Source organism: Ostrinia furnacalis, unplaced genomic scaffold, assembly GCF_004193835.3.
Source record: "Ostrinia furnacalis isolate ACB-3 unplaced genomic scaffold, ASM419383v2 OfSCF1008, whole genome shotgun sequence".
Classification (NCBI taxonomy): domain Eukaryota; kingdom Metazoa; phylum Arthropoda; class Insecta; order Lepidoptera; family Crambidae; genus Ostrinia; species Ostrinia furnacalis.
This window is the reverse complement of record NW_021131247.1, coordinates 191,726-212,227: the sequence shown is the minus strand read 5'-3', so window position 1 is coordinate 212,227 and position 20,502 is coordinate 191,726. Positions and strand designations below refer to the sequence as shown.

General features: G+C 42.9%; 2 protein-coding genes across 2 annotated transcripts; one reads left to right on the top strand and one right to left on the bottom strand.

Annotated features, from left to right (window-relative positions):
- The first annotated feature begins 467 nt into the window (after window positions 1-467).
- LOC114350932 (uncharacterized) lies at window positions 468-17,653 on the top strand. The gene is made up of 6 exons (XM_028301898.1): window positions 468-503; window positions 1,302-1,434; window positions 1,847-2,007; window positions 3,240-4,132; window positions 12,856-13,110; window positions 14,801-17,653. Exons 1-6 carry the CDS (start codon window positions 468-470, stop codon window positions 14,832-14,834), a joined length of 1,512 nt encoding a protein of 503 aa, XP_028157699.1. The 3' UTR covers window positions 14,835-17,653.
- On the bottom strand, window positions 10,615-11,372 carry LOC114350933 (uncharacterized). Its single transcript, XM_028301899.1, has one exon. It carries the CDS (start codon window positions 11,351-11,353, stop codon window positions 10,637-10,639), a length of 717 nt encoding a protein of 238 aa, XP_028157700.1. The 5' UTR covers window positions 11,354-11,372; the 3' UTR covers window positions 10,615-10,636.
- Window positions 17,654-20,502: the final 2,849 nt, after the last annotated feature.

Here is a 20,502-nt window from a genome sequence, read left to right as displayed (position 1 = left end):
CAACTGACTGAGTAAGAGCGTCAATAAAAATGTCCACACCAAGCCACGGAGGGCGATAAGCTGTTCCTATAAAAAAAAAAAATAATTTTCCCTTAATTAACTGTCCCAAAAAAATTACCTTGACTAAAACCACAGATAATATAATACTAGTACAGATGCATCATCCCATACTCGAAATGTGGCCGACCTAAGTCTTGAAACTGCTCGGGCCCGCTTGGTTTCCTAGTGGTGATAACAGATCGCGCTAGTGTGCCGCAGCGGACTTGACCGTCCCGCGGTTTGCGACCCGCTAATGCTTTCTATTCTAGCAACTTGAGCGGAGTATTTATTTGGCGTGATATGTCAAAAGATGGCGCTAAAGCCAATAAGTTTACTGCTTTGTTTATGAAGGCATGTAACTAAGCAAAAAACAGATTAGAGACGCTATTGAAAATTTCGACACGGTGTAATGAAGTCCAAGTAGCACAATGATCACAGCCGACGCTCAATATCCAGCACCGTGGGTTCGTATCCCGCTACAAATTATCATCATAAAACTTCAATTTGTTTTATTTTATTAGATATATAAAACAGGACAATATCGAAACATGCAGTAATAAAGGTAGATATCAATAAAAAACTTATTTTTTCAATAAAAATATTCAGAAATAATTATTATGTAAAAAAACCGGCCAAGTGCGAGTCGGGCTCGCACACCGANAAAATATAGGAAATGACCCATTCTATCCGCCAAATCATTTTGGCACACGATGCGCCAAACACCCTGTATATTACTATTACTAGGTTTTTTTTAACCGACTTAAAAAAAGAGGTTATATGTTCGGATGTATGTATGTTTTTTTTCACATATCTATTTCACTACCAGTCCATCCTTTTGCCTATTGACTGGGTTTCATTGGCGCCTAAGATTTTAGTGTAGCTGACAGAAGTTACAGTGGTGGAAACGTGAGGTGGGATTAGTCCCGTACCTAGATTGGTGTGCAATTATTTAGAGGTGGAATTGTGTAAAGCAATCGTTATCATTTGACAGTTCATAACGTACGATAAAGTCAGTTAAACAAAGCGTTTGACAGAATAATCGTACGTTATGAACTGCACCACCACCCACCTCTGGTTTCCACCTCTGGTTTGTTGAAAGTTCTGGATTTTGAATATGTGCCCAGAAACTGATCAAGATTTTGGCAGCATAGGTATTCTAAGGACTTTTTTATTTTTAAAATGACTACCTACAACTTATTAAATTACGAATATCCCCGTTAACTCTTCCAACCTAGTGTTATTCACACAGTTTAAATCCACAGCTAATAACAAGGTCGTGCGTGGAGCCGAGTGTTTGCGCGCGCGCCGCCCACAACGCAAGCAAAAACAGACCTTCTGGAGTATTGCCCTCTGACGCCGCTCGGGTCATGCTCGTGCCAAAACCGGGAGTCGAAGGTTAGTCTATTGGTTAAAATTAGGAAGACGTGGTTTAAGGTGGTGTTTTATAGTTTAACTTTGTCATGTCCATTGTCTATGGCAAAAACAAGTTCAAAGTGACTTATGAAGGTTTTCACAATAAAGCGAACGAATGAGTGAGTAACTGAACTTAAATGAGCGAGTAACTGAAATTACATGAGTGAGCGAACGAGTAAAATACTGTAATGAGTGAGTTGCCGTAATCTGAAGTTATTTTGTTTTTTACATTACATAACTATCCTTACAATGCATTTGAAATGAATTAAATTCTCATAAGTTTCGCATTAAAAGGGTTCTGTTATTTTGATTTCTTTACAAAAATAATACTATATCGAAAACTAACAGTGTCAACCACAAATTCTATTTCTCGTTGTGTTTACCCACTAATCAGGCAGCGAATACGTCAACGCATCCTGGGTGTGTGGCCGGCGACGGACGCGCGAGTACGCAGTGGCTCAGCATCCCACCGCCGCGGCAGTGCCGGATCTATGGCGCCTGCTGTGGGACCACACGGCTCAACTGGTGCTGACGCTGTCGGACACGGATGACCCGGTGAGTCAGCAATAGGACCAGTTCATCGTCAGTCTGGCTCAACACCCCACCGCCGCGGCAGTGCCGGATCTATGGCGGCTGCTGTGGGACCACACGGCTCAACTGGTGCTGACGCTGTCGGACACGGACATACAGTGAAACAATAATAGATTAACCACTGCTTAAGAAACTATACACCATTTACATGTTTTCGCATATGTGTAGCAATACAATTATACAACAAAAGCCAATTCGCTTACATGAGAGAGTTATTTTTAAATTAAGATCTATACCTACATTAAACAGCTGATGAACCGTCGAACCAAGATTTAGCCAATGTGTCCCTAAAGAGATTTGGTTTCGAGTTAAACAAATCGAGTTCAGGAATGGTAACCAATTTGTTCACTTCACATGCCGATCGCAAAAAGAATGAATTCTGTCTGTAGTTGGTACTGCAGCGGGGGATATTTAAATAAATAGGGAGCCTAACAGTTCTATTTGGAACTTTGAGACAGATTTTCGAGAGCAGTTCTGGAGAATCAATATAATTCTGTGCGATTTTTACTAAAAATATGATATCCGCAATTGCTCTTCTGTGTTTAAGGGGTAAAATATGGAATCTACGACATCTGGTCTCATAGTCAGAATCACGAATCCCACACTTGTACTGCAAGAACCTCATAAACCTACGTTGAACGGATTCCAGTCTGTCAGAGTGGACCTTATAACGAGGGTTCCAGACCTGAGAACAATANTCTATGGCGGCTGCTGTGGGACCACACGGCTCAACTAGTGCTGACGCTGTCTGACACGGAGAATGACCCGGTGAGTCAGCAATAGGACCAGCTCATCAGTCTGGCTCAATACCCCACCGCCGCGGCAGTGCCGGATCCATGGCGGCTGCTGTGGGACCACACGGCTCAACTGGTGCTGACGCTGTCGGACACGGAGAATTACCCGGTGAGTCTCAAGAGCTGAATTGTTCAGGGAAAAATATGCGAACGTCAGGCCTCCCTAACCCGTTTGACCAGCTGGGGAGTACATTCCTTGGCCTACAGGCCAAATCATCAATTTTTCTCTCGTTAGTTGAAGAGAATGTGGAGTGGAGATTATATGACATTGCATGGACAATAAACATAATATGATGACGATTGTTCGTTGTGTATGGTTAGATAACAATATCAAATATATCCCGCAAGCAACATTTTTAATCTCACGTATCACGTAAATTTTAATATCCCTTTCTTTTACAGGAATGCGAAGTTTTCTGGCCAACGGAAGAAGAAAAAGAACTCTTTGTGGCAAACTTCAGAGCTAGTTTCGTGTCTAAGGACATCTATGTGGCGTACCGTAAGTCTGAAAGAAAAACACCGGTAGAGACCCCAGTGGAACCAGAGACCAACGGATATAGGAGGCAGGAAAGCAGTGATTGTGCGGACGACGAGAGACTCATACCAGAAAACGGCTCGCCAGTCAACGACGCCGAACCCGCGTACAGATTCGACAGAACCGAACTGAGACTGGAACGTCTCAGCAGCGGAAACAGGGACCTATCTGCGCGGAAATCCATAGCCAACGGGGACCTATTCTCCTCGCTATCGGAAACGAAGAAAAACGGCCCCAAATCGCCGAGAAGTCCGTCGAAAATGTCGCTCAAAAACTTCAAGTTGAGTTCGCCCACGAAATTCAAGTTTCCCGATTGGGGGTCCCGGGCTTGCGGCTCGCCCCCCGATGTAGCCCCCCCTCCCCCGCCCGTCGCCCCCGCTCTAACTGTCGAAGAGGAAGCCGAATTACGGAGACCGTGTTACATGTTCGAGAAAGTGGACCGAGTTCCTGACAGCATACCTTCGGATCGCGTGATCGAGGTCACAAACGTCAGTGTGCACTCGTTGCAAGACGACTACCAACTCAGTGTTAAGTTTATCAAGTGCAGTGGGTGGTTAGATGGGGATACCACGGAGTATAAGGCGGGGAACCCCGATGAGAATGAGTTTGTGAGGGCCGTGAAAGAGGCCGCGAGTGATTCTGAGAGGGAAGCGGCGGTAGACAGGCTCATACAACCGTATAGAGATTCCTTCGGGCTTATTGAGTTCGTCGCAGGCTGTCAAATGGAGTACAAGAATGGACCTGTCGTCGTTGTTGATAAGTAAGTCTATTTTGATCTTTATTATAACTCTCACTCCTCGAACTTAGAATATTTAGTATGTGGCTTCTATGACAGTTCAGAGCACCGTCTTACTTTAACTTAAACAAACCTCAAATATCTGTCAAACTCCATACAAAAAATACCAGTTACTGTTATAGTTACGGTTGAAGTAAGTTGGGGCAACTCAGCCTATGTAGTTCTCAGTTACAATAAAATGTATCGTAAAGGATCATCGTCATCAACATCTTAGCCATAGGATGTCCATTGCTGAATATAGGCCTCCCCCAATGCTTTCCATGTTACCCGGTTGGTAGCGGCCTGCATCCAGCGCTTTCCTGCTACTTTTATGATGTCGTCGGTCCACCTTGTAGGTGGACGTACCACGCTGCGTTTTCCGGTACTGACGACAGAACTGACCGGTCGTAAAGGATGAAGACTAAAAATAATTATTAGTTACTAAAGAATTAAACGTATAGGATGAAGACTAATACGCATGTTTACTTTGCAGATACGGCGGCAGCAAAGCCCTAAGCTTTTGCACGCTCAGCGCAGCGTGCGGCGGCGCCCGCGACCCGACCGCCAACGACCCGGGCGCCGAGTTCCGACCCGCCAGCGACCGCGCCGCCTCGCTCTACACGTGCGCCGCGCTCGCCGCCCACGCGCGCTGCCACGCCGGCCACGCGCCGCACGCGCTGCCTGCGCTGCTGGCGTCGTACTGCGCGCTGGCGCACTACGGCACACTGCTGGCCGCACCTGAGCACAGGTAAAATGTTTTCTGTAGTCTCCACTGTTAGTTTCTATAAGCTTTGCAGCCAGCGACCCGAGTGCCGAGTTCCGACCTGACGGCTACGCGCCGCACTCGATGCCTGCGCTGCTAGCGTCGTACTGCGCGCTGGCGCACTACGGCACACTGTTGGCCGCGCCCGAGCACAGGTAAACTATTTTCAGTCTAAACTTCTGTTAGTTTCTACAGCCAGCAACCCGAGTGCCGAGTTCCGACCCGCCGGTCACGCGCCGCACGCGCTGCCTGCGCTGCTAGCGTCGTACTGCGCGCTGGCGCATTACGGCACACTGTTGGCCGTGCCAGAGCACAGGTAAACTATTTTCAGTCTAAACTTCTACTAGTTTCTACAGCCAGTGACCCGAGTGCCGAGTTCCGACCAGCCGGCCAAGTGCCGCACGCGCTGCCTGCGCTGCTAGCGTCGTACTGCGCGCTGGCGCACTACGGCACACTGTTGGCCGCGCCCGAGCACAGGTAAACTATTTTCAGTCTAATTTTCTGTTAGTTTCTACAGCCAGCGACCCGAGTGCCGAGTTCCGACCTGCCGGCCACGCGCCGCACGCGATGCCTGCGCTGCTAGCGTCATACTGTGCGCTGGCGCACTACGGCGCACTGTTGGCCACGCCCGAGCACAGGTAAAACGTTTTCTATAGTCTCCACTGTTAGTTTCTATAAGCTTGCCGCCAGCGACCCGGGCGCCGAGTTCCGACCCGCCAGCGACCGCGCCGCCTCGCTCTACACGTGCGCCGCGCTCGCCGCCCACGCGCGCTGCCACGCCGGCCACGCGCCGCACGCGCTGCCTGCGCTGCTGGCGTCGTACTGCGCGCTGGCGCACTACGGCACGCTGTTGGCTGCGCCGGAGCACAGGTAATCTAATGTTCAATAAGGCATTAGTCTCCATTGCTGAAATTCTGCACGCTAGCCGTTACTGAACCAGTCGTATTTATGCGCTGGCGCTCTACGGCACGCTATTGGCCGCGCCCGAGCACAGGTAAATTATTTTTCACAGCCTCCACTGTTAGTTTGTATAAGCTTGCCGCCAACGACCCGAGTGCCGAGTTCCGACCCGCCAGCGACCGCGCCGCCTCGCTCTACACGTGCGCCGCGCTCGCCGCCCACGCGCGCTGCCACGCCGGCCACGCGCCGCACGCGCTGCCTGCGCTGCTGGCGTCGTACTGCGCGCTGGCGCACTACGGCACACTGTTGGCCGCGCCCGAGCATAGGTAAACTATTTTCAGTCTAAACTTCTTATAGTTTCTACAGCCAGCGACCTGCCGGCCACGCGCCGCATGCGCTGCCTGCGTTGCTAGCGTCGTACTGCGCGCTGGCGCACTACGGCACACTGCTGGCCGCGCCCGAGCACAGGTAAAATGTTTTCTACAGTCTCCACTGTTAGTTTCTATAAGCTTGCCGCCAGCGACCCGAGTGCCCAGTTCCGACGCGCTGCCTGCGCTGCTGGCGTCGTACTGCGCGCTGGCTCATTACGGCACGCTGTTGGCCGCGCCAGAGCACAGGTAAACTATTTTCAGTCTAAACTTCTGTTAGTTTCTATAGCGAGCGACACGGGCGCCGAGTTCCGACCCGCCGGCCACGCGCCGCACGCGTTGCCTGCGCTGCTAGCGTCGTACTGCGCGCTGGCGCACTACGGCACGCTGCTGGCCACGCCCGAGCACAGGTAAACTATTTTCAGTCTAAACTTATTTTAGTTTCTACACGCTTACCGCCAGCGACCCGAGTGCCGAGTTCCGACCAGCCGGCCAAGTGCCGCACGCGCTGCCTGCGTTTCTAGCGTCGTACTGCGCGCTGGCGCACTACGGCACGCTGCTGGCCGCGCCCGAGCACAGGTAAAATGTTTTCTACAGTCTCCACTGTTAGTTTCTATAAGCTTGCCGCCAGCGACCCGAGTGCCGAGTTCCGACCCGGCAGCGACCACGTCAGAGCACAGGTAATCTATGTTCAATAAGGCAGTAGCAGAAGGCCCTGGACGCAAGCCGCTACCAACCGGGCAACATGGAAAGCATTGGGGGAGGCCTCTGTTCGGCAGTGGACGTCCTATGGCTGAGATGATGATGATGGTCAAGGCATTAGTCTCCATTCCTGAAATTCTGCACGCTAGCCGTTACTGACCCAGTCGTATTTATGCGCTGGCGCACTACGGCGCGCTGCTGGCCGCTACAGAGTACAGGTAAACTATTTTTCACAGTCTCCACTGTTAGTTAGTTTCAAAAAGCTTGCAGTCAGCGACCCGAGTGACGAGTTCCGACCCCTCAATGACCCGGACGCCTAGTTCCTGCCCGCTTATGACCCGGGTGCTGTGTTCTGACCCGCCAATGACCGCGTAGTGAGTTCTACATGCCCCGCCTACTGCTACTTCAATTTGGTAAATGTGCGGGCTATGTAGGTTACCTTAGCTCTACGTATCTTCTTATTTACTTAGGGGTTACTTCTTACTTACGGTCTGCAAAGCATAATGTCGCGATGATTTGCTCAATGTATCTAATGTCTAAGTTAGTTTATTTAATTTACTATTTTAAAACAATTCACCAATTGAAACTGCTTATTCCAGGTACTCCAGCGCATCTCACCAAGTGTCACGGTAATACACAGGTTGTATCCGAATTGAATGAATACTCAGACGCGTGCACACGCGAGCGGTTTTAGTTGTCGCCCTCAAAGTAGGACAGTAGGTATTGACTCACCCGCGACGAAATGCGTCAAAATGACGCGCACGACGTGAACTCGTGCGGGAATTTNTAGCAATATTGTCCACGTGTTTCTCATACGTCAATTTAGTATCATGTATGATACCTAGGTCTCGTATCTCCACCACTTCCTTCAGTTCCTGTCCCCTAAGATAGTATGTGTTGCACAGTGGCTTCCTTTTACGTGTGAAACATATAAAATTACATTTTGCGACGTTTAAATCCAACCTATTCAAAGAGCAATACTGCTCAAACCTATCCAGATCCTCCTGAAGAAAACGAGAGTCATCATAAGAGCAAATATTTTTAAATATCTTCATATCATCAGCGTAAAGAAGAAATTTTGAATGTTTGAAGCAAGTACACACATCGTTTATGAAGATATTAAAGAGCAAGGGTCCCAATAAGGAACCTTGAGGGACGCCTGAGGGAATATTGGTCCAGCAAGAAGAGAAGCCATTCACCACTACAGCCTGAGATCGATTTTCAATGTATGAGGTAAACCATCTAAACAGGTTACCATGAACTCCTGCAAGGAGAAGTTTTCGCAATAGCAACACATGATCAATCCGATCGAAAGCTTTACTGTAATCAGTGAAAATGGCGTCCACTTGTCCTCCAGAGTCCATGCAAGAAGTGGTAAAGTCCGTGAACAGTAACAGATTTGAGGCTGTTGATCTCTTTTTTAAGAATCCGTGTTGCTCTGGGATAAACTTCGATGACAGAGCCCCATAAACTTCAGCATACACTATTCTTTCAAAGATTTTTGCAAATATGCAAAGTTTTGATATAGGCCTATAATTCCCTATCTCACTCTTACAGCCACTTTTGTGCACGGGTGTGATGAATGCAGATTTCCAAATTACAGGCACGATTCCTTCCGAAATTGATCGCCTGAATAAAATAGTAAGTGGTAGGGATTAAGTATTTTGCACATTTAAGAATGAACAATGGCACGATTTTATCTGGCCCAGCACCTTTACTTAAGTCTACTGATTTAAGTAGTTTGAAAACTTTATCGGAATCAATCTCAATGTCACTAATAGTGTTTGAATCATTCCCATTTAGAACTCCGGAAAAAACATTACAAGTGTTATTTAAAGGTGAAGAGAGAAATGTAGAATGAAAGTAGGAGGCAAAAAGATTACAGATTTCTTCACCCGTATTTGCGGATTGGTCCTTGTAATGTAAAGTTGAAGGAATAATATTTGAACCACTTTTATTAGATCTAACAAACGACCAAAACATTTTAGGTTGCTCAATTATAGCATTTTCAGTACGCTTAATGTAATCATCATAGCATTTCTGTTCTACTCGCTTAGCCCTTTCACGCAGAATACAAAATGTGGTATAATCATGACTGTTGTTATATATTTTATATTTATTAAAGAATTTGTATTTTTCCTTAAGAATTTTCTTTAATGGAGCATTGAACCAGGGTGGGTATGAAGAGTAATTGGTAATTGACTTATATGGGATATATTTATCTATAATATCGTACAAATGCTGATAAAACACACTGGTTGCGTCTGCCAATGAATTATTATTTAAGCAAACTTCCCAGTTTATATCATTCAATGATGTCATTATTGGTTCGTAGTCTGCCTTTTCATAATAGTATTTAAGTCTAGGGTTAATTTTCAAAGGGGTAGTTTGGGCAAAATTTAAGGCAATGTTTAATGACTTATGATGGGCGTCCTCCGCTACTAGGGGGTCGTCACATGATATGACAGTCACTTTATTATTGCATAGCACGTAATCAAGTATTCGATTGTTTACATTTTTATTATAATTAAATTGATTTAAATTACACTCAGCAAGAGTATCAAAGAAGTGGGTTTGTGACTCACCTGTTATGCCTAACGGCTGCAGAAAATTAGGACCATCATGCCAATCGACATTGCTCAAGTTAAAATCCCCCATTAATAAGAATAAATCTTGTGGACAAGAATTAACAATCAGTGACAGATTATCTGCAAAGTTCTGTAATTGTGAGTTAAAGGAATTGCCTAAGTTCTCCCTGCAGAGGTACAAAGTGCAAACATGTAATTTCATCCTATCCAGGTTACGGTTCTTATTATTTAATGATATGGTCACCCATAAATCCTCCGCGGAGGAGCGCCATTCAGGTCGTTCAACAGCTGCTAGGTCACGCCGAACGGCTAAAAGTACCCCACCCCCGTATCTTTCTCCTGTTTTCGAGTAATTCCTGTCCCGTCGCCAGACTACGTACCTATCGTCGAATAACTCGCTAGTATTCAGTCCCTCTAAGAGCCAAGTTTCCGTTAGCGAAATAATATCATAACATGAAAGAAGTAGGTTCCTTTTGAATGTGTGTGTCTTAGTACGAAGTCCCCGAGTATTCTGGTAATATGCGTTAATTTCTGTAGTAGTCATTTTTATCTAGACTAAAAAACTCAATAGAAGTCCATCGTAACAAGTTCCGATGTAAGTATTGAATGAGACTTACCTGCAGCACAAGCGCTAAGTTCACTGTGTTACATTTTAATATACGTCTGTAATAGCTTTGCGGCACGAAATAAAATGTTAAATTGGTCGTCAGACACGGAGCTATCAATTTACTACTATTAATTTCTATGCATACGTAATATAAATAACTACTATTAAAGTGACTAGCATATTTTAAAACTAATATAAACATTAGCATTGTAAAATTTAGATAAGGAGGACAGTATAAGGTAGATGTGTAATAAATACGCACCATACGCACAGCGCACAGGATTCTAAGCGCAGGCGATCGTAAACTTAATAAGCTATAAGAAGCGCAAGCAATAATAGGCGCTACGCTGGTTGCGAGAAAGCGCACGCTCACGAGCGAACGGCGCGTACGCAGCGTTGAGACGGCGGCATTCACACTCGATAACCGGTTACTCACTCCACTAAGACACAGTAAGCAGGCGTTATGACTAATTTTTAACACGGCGCCGACGGTTCTCAAACTGTTTACACTTACGAGATCTAGTAACAAAAGTACAAATATTAAACATAGTAAGTAATGAATCAGATTATTTTGGAAAGATCGCTTTCGGATTTTATAAAAAATATGGGTGATGTATCTGATTTTCTTGCCATGATTTTTGAGTGTTTTACCCATATATACTGGAAATTCTTTTCCTTTGCCAATGATTTTGCCTTACTTAATAATGACTTATTTCTTTGTGTGAGATGGTCATTTATGTAAATGTTTCCAGGTGTGGAGAAGCCCATCGCAGGAAGGTTAAGTTTCTTGCTTTTACGCGCTGAAGCTACCAATTCTTCTTTGGTGTAACGATTATTGAGTGACATTATGATTGGTTTCTCAGCATTAGGCACTCGAGTGGGTATTCTGGCAACATAATTTATTTCCTCTTTTTTGATAGGAAAATCACATAAACTTCCAATCTTCATGGCTATGTCGTATAGATTTTCACTTTTCTTCTGAGGGATTCCCCTTATCTCAACGTTGTTAGCTCTGGCCCATTGGTCCCTATCATCAATTTCACGATTTAGTCTGGATATTTCTGCTTGGAGAGTAGGTGTCACATTTGCCACCTTTTCAATCACTGACACACGCGTTTCAAGAGATTTTATAGAACTTGAAAAGTTGTTTATAAGTCCGTGTGCCATATCTAATGACTCCTTCAGATCGCTGATGTCAGACTTGATCGTTTTGACATCTTCCATGAGAGCTGCTAGGGGGGCCAGTTGCAAGATGATTTTGTTAAGCTGCTCTTGCATTTTATCCAACTGCGAGGGCATCGGAGAGGTGGACGCCGGGGATGGTGCTGGACTGCTAGACTTGCATTTAGGACATCGCCATGAATTTTTTCTGTCTCCAAGTTTTCTATAGCCGCTTTCCGTGACCCCAGAACATGTGTAATCGTACTGGTTTTTGCAAACACTACAGATCGGGCCATCATTATGCTTCACACCACAGGCGTTGCAGGTAAACATTGTACGAATGTTTGAGAAACACTGGAATTAGTGTACGACCGAGTAAGCGTGCTCTCACGATTGCTGCCGAACGGCTACTGATACAGTTACTGATACAGAAACGGCTACTGATATTATAACTACTTAATCATTTAAAATTCTTTCTTGTTGTTTTAATATTACATAATTTGGATAAACACAATATTCTACGAAGTGATGGAACAATCTTCTTAAAAATGTAAGAGAAATATTGTCACTTTTTGTTTTAAGGCGTTTTTCGTATTACTTTATTGTGACTAGAGATGGGTAAGTGCTAATAATCCGATTAATAGCAATTGGCTAGTAACGGATTAAAAGCAGTTATTAGCCATAAATAGCCTANCAAGCCTTAACAGCCTACGTAATGGGGTAATTATCCGTATAATTATTTTAGATGATTTATGTATGTCATGTCACCTGCCTTCCGCTTTGCTCGGGAGGAAACTTGTGAAGTTCGTCCTGAACTTCGAAGTTCTCGTAATTAGTTGATCGATGGGGTTGCTCAGTATTTAGGTTTTTTAACCATAAAAGTAAAATATGGCTGCTACAGAATACCAGCGTTATGCTCTAGGTCCTAGAGCATAACACATGCTGAGTGGCTGCCATTTTGGTTCAAATAAAACAAACCAATGTACTTATGATGTACTGATGTTGTAGTCTAAGGATTTTGAACTAAATAAAAATAAAATGGATGGGGCGGGCTATGCTCTGAGTTTCTCTGCNCACGCGTTTCAAGAGATTTTATAGAACTTGAAAAGTTGTTTATAAGTCCGTGTGCCATATCTAATGACTCCTTCAGATCGCTGATGTCAGACTTGATCGTTTTGACATCTTCCATGAGAGCTGCTAGGGGGGCCAGTTGCAAGATGATTTTGTTAAGCTGCTCTTGCATTTTATCCAACTGCGAGGGCATCGGAGAGGTGGACGCCGGGGATGGTGCTGGGCTGCTAGACTTGCATTTAGGACATCGCCATGAATTTTTTCTGTCTCCAAGTTTTCTATAGCCGCTTTCCGTGACCCCAGAACATGTGTAATCGTACTGGTTTTTGCAAACACTACAGATCGGGCCATCATTATGCTTCACACCACAGGCGTTGCAGGTAAACATTGTACGAATGTTTGAGAAACACTGGAATTAGTGTACGACCGAGTAAGCGTGCTCTCACGATTGCTGCCGAACGGCTACTGAATAAAGAATTAAACGTATAGGATGAAGACTAATACGCATGTTTACTTTGCAAAGACTAATACGCATGTTTACTTTACAGATACGGCGGCAGCAAAGCGCTAAGCTTCTGCACGCTCAGCGCAGCGTGCGGCGGCGCCCGCGACCCGACCGCCAACGACCCGGGCGCCGAGTTCCGACCCGCCAGCGACCGCGCCGCCTCGCTCTACACGTGCGCCGCGCTCGCCGCCCACGCGCGCTGCCACGCCGGCCACGCGCCGCACGCGCTGCCGGCGCTGCTGGCGTCGTACTGCGCGCTGGCGCACTACGGCACGCTGCTGGCCGCGCCCGAGCACAGGTAAACTATTTTCAGTCTAAATTTCTGTTAGTTTCTACAGCGAGCGACCCGAGTGCCGAGTTCCGACCCGCCGGCCACTTAGATCTTCGTCGCCGCCGATCGCAAAAGTAGCAGGAAGGCGCTGGACGCAGGCCGCTACCAACCGGGCAACATGGAAAGCATTGGGGGAGCCTATGTTCGGCCGTGGACGTCCTATGGCTGAGATGATGATGGTGAAGGCATTAGTCTCCATTGATTACTTTCTGCAAGCTTACCGTCACTGACCCAGTCGTATTTATGGGCTGGCGCACTACGGCACACTGTTGGCCGCGCCGGAGCACAGGTAATCTATTTTCCATAGTCTCCACTGTTAGTTTCTATAAGCTTTGCAGCCAGCTACCCGAGTGCCGAGCTCCGACACGCCGGCCACGCGCCGCACGCGCTGCCTGCGCTGCTGGCGTCGTACTGCGCGCTGGCGCACTACGGCACGCTGTTGGCCGCGCCCGAGCACAGGTAATCTATGTTCAATAAGGCATTAGTCTCCATTGCTGAAATTCTGCACGCTAGCCGTCACTGACCCAGTCGTATTTATGCGCTGGCGCACTACTAGCACAGGTAAACTATTTTCAGTCTAAACTTCTGTTAGTTTCTACACACTTACCGCCAGCGATCCGAGCGCCGATTTCCGACCTGCCGGCCACGCGCTGGCTGCGTTGTTAGCCTTGTACTGCGCGCTGGCTCATTACGGCACGCTGTTGGCCGCGCCAGAGCACAGGTAAACTATTTTCAGTCTAAACTTCTGTTAGTTTCTACACACTAACCGCCAGCGACCCGAGCGCCGAGTTCCAACCCGCCGGCCACGCACTGCCTGCGTTGCTAGTGTCGTACTGCGCGCTAGCTCATTACGGTACACTGCTGGCTGCGCCCGAGCACAGGTAAAATGTTTTCTATAGTCTCCATTGTTAGTTTCTATAAGCTTGCCGCCGGCAACCCGCGCGCCGAGTTCCGACCCGCCGGCCACGCGCCGCACGCGCTGCCTGCGTTGCTAGCGTCATACTGTGCGCTGGCGCACTACGGCGCACTGTTGGCCGCGCCCGAACACAGGTAAACTATTTTCAGTCTAAACTTCAGTTAGTTTCTACAGCCACAGACCCGCCGGCCACGCGCCGCACGCGCTGCCTGCGCTGCTGGCGTCGTACTGCGCGCTGGCGAACTACGGCACGCTGTTGGCCGCGTCCGAGCACAGGTAAACTATGTTCAATAAGTTATTAGTCTCCATTGCTGAAATTCTGCACGCTAGCTGTCACTGATCCAGTCGTATTTATGCGCTGGCGCACTACGGCACACTGTTGGCCGCGCCCGAGCACAGGTAAAATCTTTTCCATAGTCTCCACTGTTAGTTTCTATAAGCTTGCAGCCAGCGACCCGAGTGCCGAGTTCCGACCCGACAGCGACCCGGGCTCCTAGTTCCTCCCACTAACGACCCGGGTGCTGTGTTCTGGCCAATGCTACTTCAGTTTGATAATCTGCGGGCTATGTCGGTTACTTTAGTTCTACAAATCTTTTTTTCGGAGGGTTCCGCAGCCGACAATGTCATCCGGTGTGCAAAGCATAATGTCGTGATTATTTGCTCAATTTATTTCATGTCTGAGTTAGCTTATTTAATTTACTTTACTATAACAAAATCCTCAATCAAAACTTTATATTCCAGGTACTCCAGCGCATCTCACCAAGTGTCACGGTAATACACAGGTTGTATCCGAATTGAATGAATACTCAGACGCGTGCACACGCGAGCGGTTTTAGTTGTCGCCCTCAAAGTAGGACAGTAGGTATTGACTCACCCGCGACGAAATGCGTCAAAATGACGCGCACGACGTGAACTCGTGCGGGAATATCACGCACGGCCATCCGTCAAGTTGACGCGCAGAGTGGTGTCCAATACTCAATGTATATTTAATGTATATGACTTTTCAAGCTTATTATGATACATAATTCGTTGTGAACATCCCAAACCACCTACCAACGTGAAGTAAACACGGTTAAGTGCAAGCCTTTCGTATTATTGGCAACGCTTGTACGTGACTAGCATTTATTATTTTATAGACCAGTAATTTTCAATAATGTGGCAATCTGTAATGCTCAAATGTATTGAAACAATAAAATTAGCGGGATTTATAAATTATTTGGTGTAAGGCTTCGTCTCTTATGAAATAAGATGTGGTTGTGTGCATATATTTACTACAGCAGATGTGGATTTTTCTAGCATTTTTTTCTATGGTATGGTAGATTGTCGCAAGTGACGAGCAGTACTGTATAAACTCCTTGGATTTTCATTTTGTGAAACTACATTACACCTAGCGCAAATCTATGCATAATATTCACTACTGAATTGCACTCATTTGAGTTTTGCAGTGTATTTGTTAAGAAATATTGTATGTGGTCAAGTCTCTCAAATGGTACGAGATTTTTGACTGTTCAAGACTGATTTGATTAATGTGTATTGCTACAGAAAAATACAGCTTGTTATTTTTTTCTTAAGCTGCAACTTTTTGTGTGGTAAAAAGAAATAAGGCCCAGCAAAGGTGAAAATTCAGTGAGTTTATACATGAAGGTACCGCAAACCAGTACGAACAATTTATAATTTAGAATAGCAAAAAGCCATATTGTAGTATTCCACACAGTTATAGACCCAGTGCAATAGTATCTTTACGTGTTCCGATAGGCAAGGAATAGAATATATTTTTAATATTTTTTTCGTAGCCATGTTTTGTCTATGGTAAGAAGAAGGTTGTTCGGTCGATGGTGGAGTTTTCTTTGTAATTTAAATATACACAAGTGTGTAATATATCATACCGTCGGTATGGCGGATTTGTCTATATTCGCATTGGAAAGTATACTCTATTGACTATTGGCGCAAAATTGCGTTCTATTCTTTATACCAATACGGTAAATTTTCGAATGTCATACGGACATTATTTGTAATTCCTATTAAATCAAGTTTATGGTCCAGTATTTTTATTATAACAATGTAATTTAGCGTATTGTATTGTATTGTAATTAATATAAATGTGAAGACTGCTGTTAGTGGTGTGTCAATTAAGTGAAGATGGACTTTGTTTGAGAAAAGGGTATAATTCTTTTGAACATGTTATTTCTTCAATAGTATTTATGTTATAGCATCATTTATAATGATTTGTAGTGTAATGTATCATTTTATTAATTCATCATGGCATAAGTATAATTTAAAGACTTTCTAAAAGAATTGTACCCTAACATACATACTTCGACAAAGAGATATTGGAAGAAGAGCGTAACATTTAAAACACAACATGTTCATATTACAAGTACCTAAGTGCTTATCTAGATTCAATCTTATGTTAATGCGTTTAAAATAAGTTTTGGTGTAAAAGAGACAAGTCTTGCGTTTCATAGAGCGCTGTCTTCTTTTCTCCGGCTATTTTTAAGGTGCTCATTCACCGAAAGCATTTTCATGAGGCTCAAGATAGTATTCTAGCGGAAGGTTAAGACATTAAGCTCAAATACGAATGTTATACGGTTACATTACACGTAAATAGCCCAGTGAATGAGCGCCACTAGATTTTTCTGTCCATTTTCATCAAAACATAGTAGTAGTAGTTCAATATTGTTGTCAAGTCCTCAGATATTGATTGATAATGACATAGCACGAGTGGATAGCTTGGTGTTGCCATCTTTTTTCATCTAGCAAGACGAGGCTAAATATTAGTTATTATTATATTTCTAGCTACGTGTTGTTGTAAATCGTTAGAAAAACACGGGATTCAAATCCACTAAAGTCTGCAGTTATTTTTTCGCTATCCACTCTGGGGGGTCTACTCTAAAAACGATGTCGATATAATCAAACGACAGTGCGTCGGATTGTTAATACTTAAATGTTCGTTATAGTTATCGTATCGATTTTGTTACGATATATCATTTATCGTTTCTCGAAGTAAACCTCCAGCTTGTTCTACAGTGCTACAAACTTGGGTTAATTTCGCAAAACTTAATTATAATGATTACTTTGAGGTTGTGGAATATCCAAAAAAAGAATACACAAAAGTATGATTATATAAATTTTTAAGAAGTCAATGTTGCGTCCTACAAAAACTTTAAATAGTTTTACCATATCATTGAATGAATCGGCACAAAAGACAACAGGATTTCTCGAATGATGGTATAAATTATTATATTGAGAGACAACAGCGTTTTGGTGTACTCGATATTGCGTAAAATTCGCCAAAACAAAATCAAAATTTTATACACATCTGCATAGAATTTGCTTTGGCGTCGTATCTAAGTTTGTGGCACTGTACTCGGTGTTGCTAGTTTTGAAATGTGTCGAACGTAGAGCGGGTGACGTTTGTGCGATCAACGTGCCATGTAGCCTAATATTATACACTATGTATATCGCCGATAGATAGTTTCAATTTTTAATCAGTTTAGTAAATATACACGTGAACTACATCTGAGGTGGAATTGTGTAAAGCAATCGTTATCATTTGACAGTTCATAACGTACGATTATTCTGTCAAACGCTTTGTTTCACTGACTTTATCGTACGTTATGAATTGTCAAATGATTACGATTGCTTTACACAATTCCACCTCTGTTTGGGATTGGTCAAGTATACGTGACATTTCTGTCATGTATAGGACGCTGACATCGTATTTTTTATGTACGGTGTCAAAGATCAGTCAGTTATTTGTTAACGTTGTAGACCTTTTCCAAGCGGATTCCACTATAGTTTATTCTGTCATATTCGCAGTTGTTTATATTTCCCGTTACATGTCCTTTTATTTATCTTCGAAGTGTTCAATGCCAATAATAATAAAATTGTTACAACTACGTAAGAGGAAAGTCAAGATTTGTCCGCGTAATGATTGCTTTTTGTAACTCTTGAGTACATACCGTCATTATTTATGATTAAAATGTGTTATCTTTATGTAAAAACTTACTATGTACGTTTGCAACGAAATAAATCTTTGCAGGAACACTTTTGAGTCAAAAGTTTTGACAAACGTTGAACTTTATTCCAAGTAAATTAGGTATTATATATTACAGCTAATATAACATACCACAATATCCCAAATTTTTTCTTGTGGTTACTCAAATCTAACGCGCGCAAACTACCCGCATTTACTCGTTGAACCAAAGAAAAGCGTCAATGTATGTTGTTCTATATGTGATGGTTGTAGGGATAGTCGGTCTGTAGCGTACTGGTAGGATAGGCTTTTATGGGACAACATTGCATGTATTTATGGATATAAATGTCTATCGGGATATCTAAATTTATTCATATAACTTTCTGTGTTTCTGAAAGTTTAAAATTTGAAAACAACCACAATTAATTGGTATATGTACTTTAAATAACTTACAATCAAAAGATAAATAAGTAGACGATTTTTGACGTTATCTCCTATTATTCCTATTTCGAAATCTATTTATGGAGTCATCATCATAACCATTATTTTATTGCAAAGCTGAGTACTGACAAACTACAAATTATAATAATCTCACATATTTCTAAATGAAGTTTCTCCCGACTAAGAACAGACCGCGTTCAAAAGTAGATCTAAATATAATATCGCAATATTTATTTTCTACAGTCTACAGTTTTTTTTTTCATATTTTGTTATATATTTTTTACACATGAAAGTTATTTTTGTATATTTTTTAAATTATCTAGTTTTTGTTTACGTTAAATACACGATCATTCATTATTTACAATGATCAGGGTAATTCATACATTCATGGACTTTAAAAATATTAAGTATNTACATTCATGGACTATGATCCTGTTTATATGCATGATTGACTGTTGGCTACAATTTAGAAATCTGGATGTCATAATAATATTTCATAGACAGTTATAAAAAGTTTTACTAATTGATACAACTTTGAGAGTCCTTTTAAAGTTATTCGTAATTAAATATACATGTTTTAATAAATGTAAAGTTTACATATTATTACATTGCCTCATTCACAGCTCTCTTTCTGCATTTAACACTGCAGTACACGCGCCCCTTTTTTTACACGAATACACGCGCGGCCTACTCTGGTAAGCCAATTTAAAATCACTGTAAATCAGTTTTTAAGCAATTTATGAATAGAATAATTATGTAAATGATAAAAGTGTTTATTATAGTTATTTTATTATCAAAGTTTCTTTATATAACTATTTGGGATCAAACATTATAAACAGATTTAAAAGTTGTAAATTTTTTGGACACAAAATTGCACTCTGAGACCAATGTTAACAAAAAAAATTTACTGAAAAAATATGATTAGTTTTTTATCAGTCATAGTATTCATAACTTTCTACGGCCTGGTACACGGTGTAAATCCATTTGTTGCAAGTCTTTCATAATTTTTTTGTCGAGTAATTTCGGGCTTTTGAGCAGTTTTGACGGCCAATTTTAGAAAAGTGCGCAGACTCTAGCGACCCAAGCTTTACTGGCTTACTGACAAATTTAGTAAACGAGGTTTTCCTGGAATGCCAGCTCTCTGGCGCAAGTTTTCAAAAAGTTATAGTGTAAAATGTTACCCTGGTCTACTATAGTAGTCCGCGCGTGTACTCTAGTGTTAAATAAAAATTAAGAGTTTCAAAGTCTCGAAGTTGAAATATTTTTTTTTGGGTCAAATTATATCAAATACCACGGATGTTGGTTTTGATCTGGAAAATATTAAATAGGCTGTTAGATTAAATTGATATCTCCATTTCCTTCTTGAGTTTGTTTTTTGTTTATATTATATTTTGATTAATATAATAAACAATGTCATATTTTGTTTGAATCTTTATACATTTTTAATGTTGTGACTGGTTAGATTTTGTCTAAAAACCTGGTCCGTGTCATCTGAAACCTGTTTGATCTGACCTTTACTGAGTTGAAGTGATCTAATAGTTTTAGTAACAAACCTTCCTTTAAACTTTAAAGTGCTCTAATAAATACCAATTCGCAAAAAGATAAGACCCCGACTAAGTTTGCCCTCAAAATGGCACGACACACATAGCAAAGATGTTATTTATTACTCCATCGCTGTGTGAAGAACTCCATGTAGTTAGTTCATTATTAAAATTGTATCTTGTTTCTTCGGCTTACCCTCTTCTAACCTAACGTTTATTGGGTTATACAGTGTGTCCACGGCCTTATGTATACACGCTACGTTTTTTATAAGTGGCAAGCTCTTGGCTGATTTTGCTAAGCATTCTCTAATATTCTATTTTGATTATTATCATAGTTGTCCCATTAGCGACGATTTGTTGTTTATTACGTAATTATTAATAATTGATTTGATCCACATTTCTTATTAGTGAAAATGTCTACGATGATTCCTATTACTAGATGTATAATACCGAAAAAAATATAAGAATGATCATGTATCGATGAA

Bases quoted from the DNA above. Each gene is read 5' to 3' on its own strand.
- LOC114350932 (XM_028301898.1), top strand. From the start codon at position 468: ATGATCACAGCCGACGCTCAATATCCAGCACCGTGG. The intron at 504-1,301 runs GTTCGTATCCCG...TTAAATCCACAG, and splicing joins CTCAATATCCAGCACCGTGG to CTAATAACAAGGTCGTGCGT. The intron at 2,008-3,239 runs GTGAGTCAGCAA...TTTCTTTTACAG, and splicing joins TGTCGGACACGGATGACCCG to GAATGCGAAGTTTTCTGGCC.
- LOC114350933 (XM_028301899.1), bottom strand. From the start codon at position 11,353: ATGCAAGAGCAGCTTAACAAAATCATCTTGCAACTGGCCCCCCTAGCA.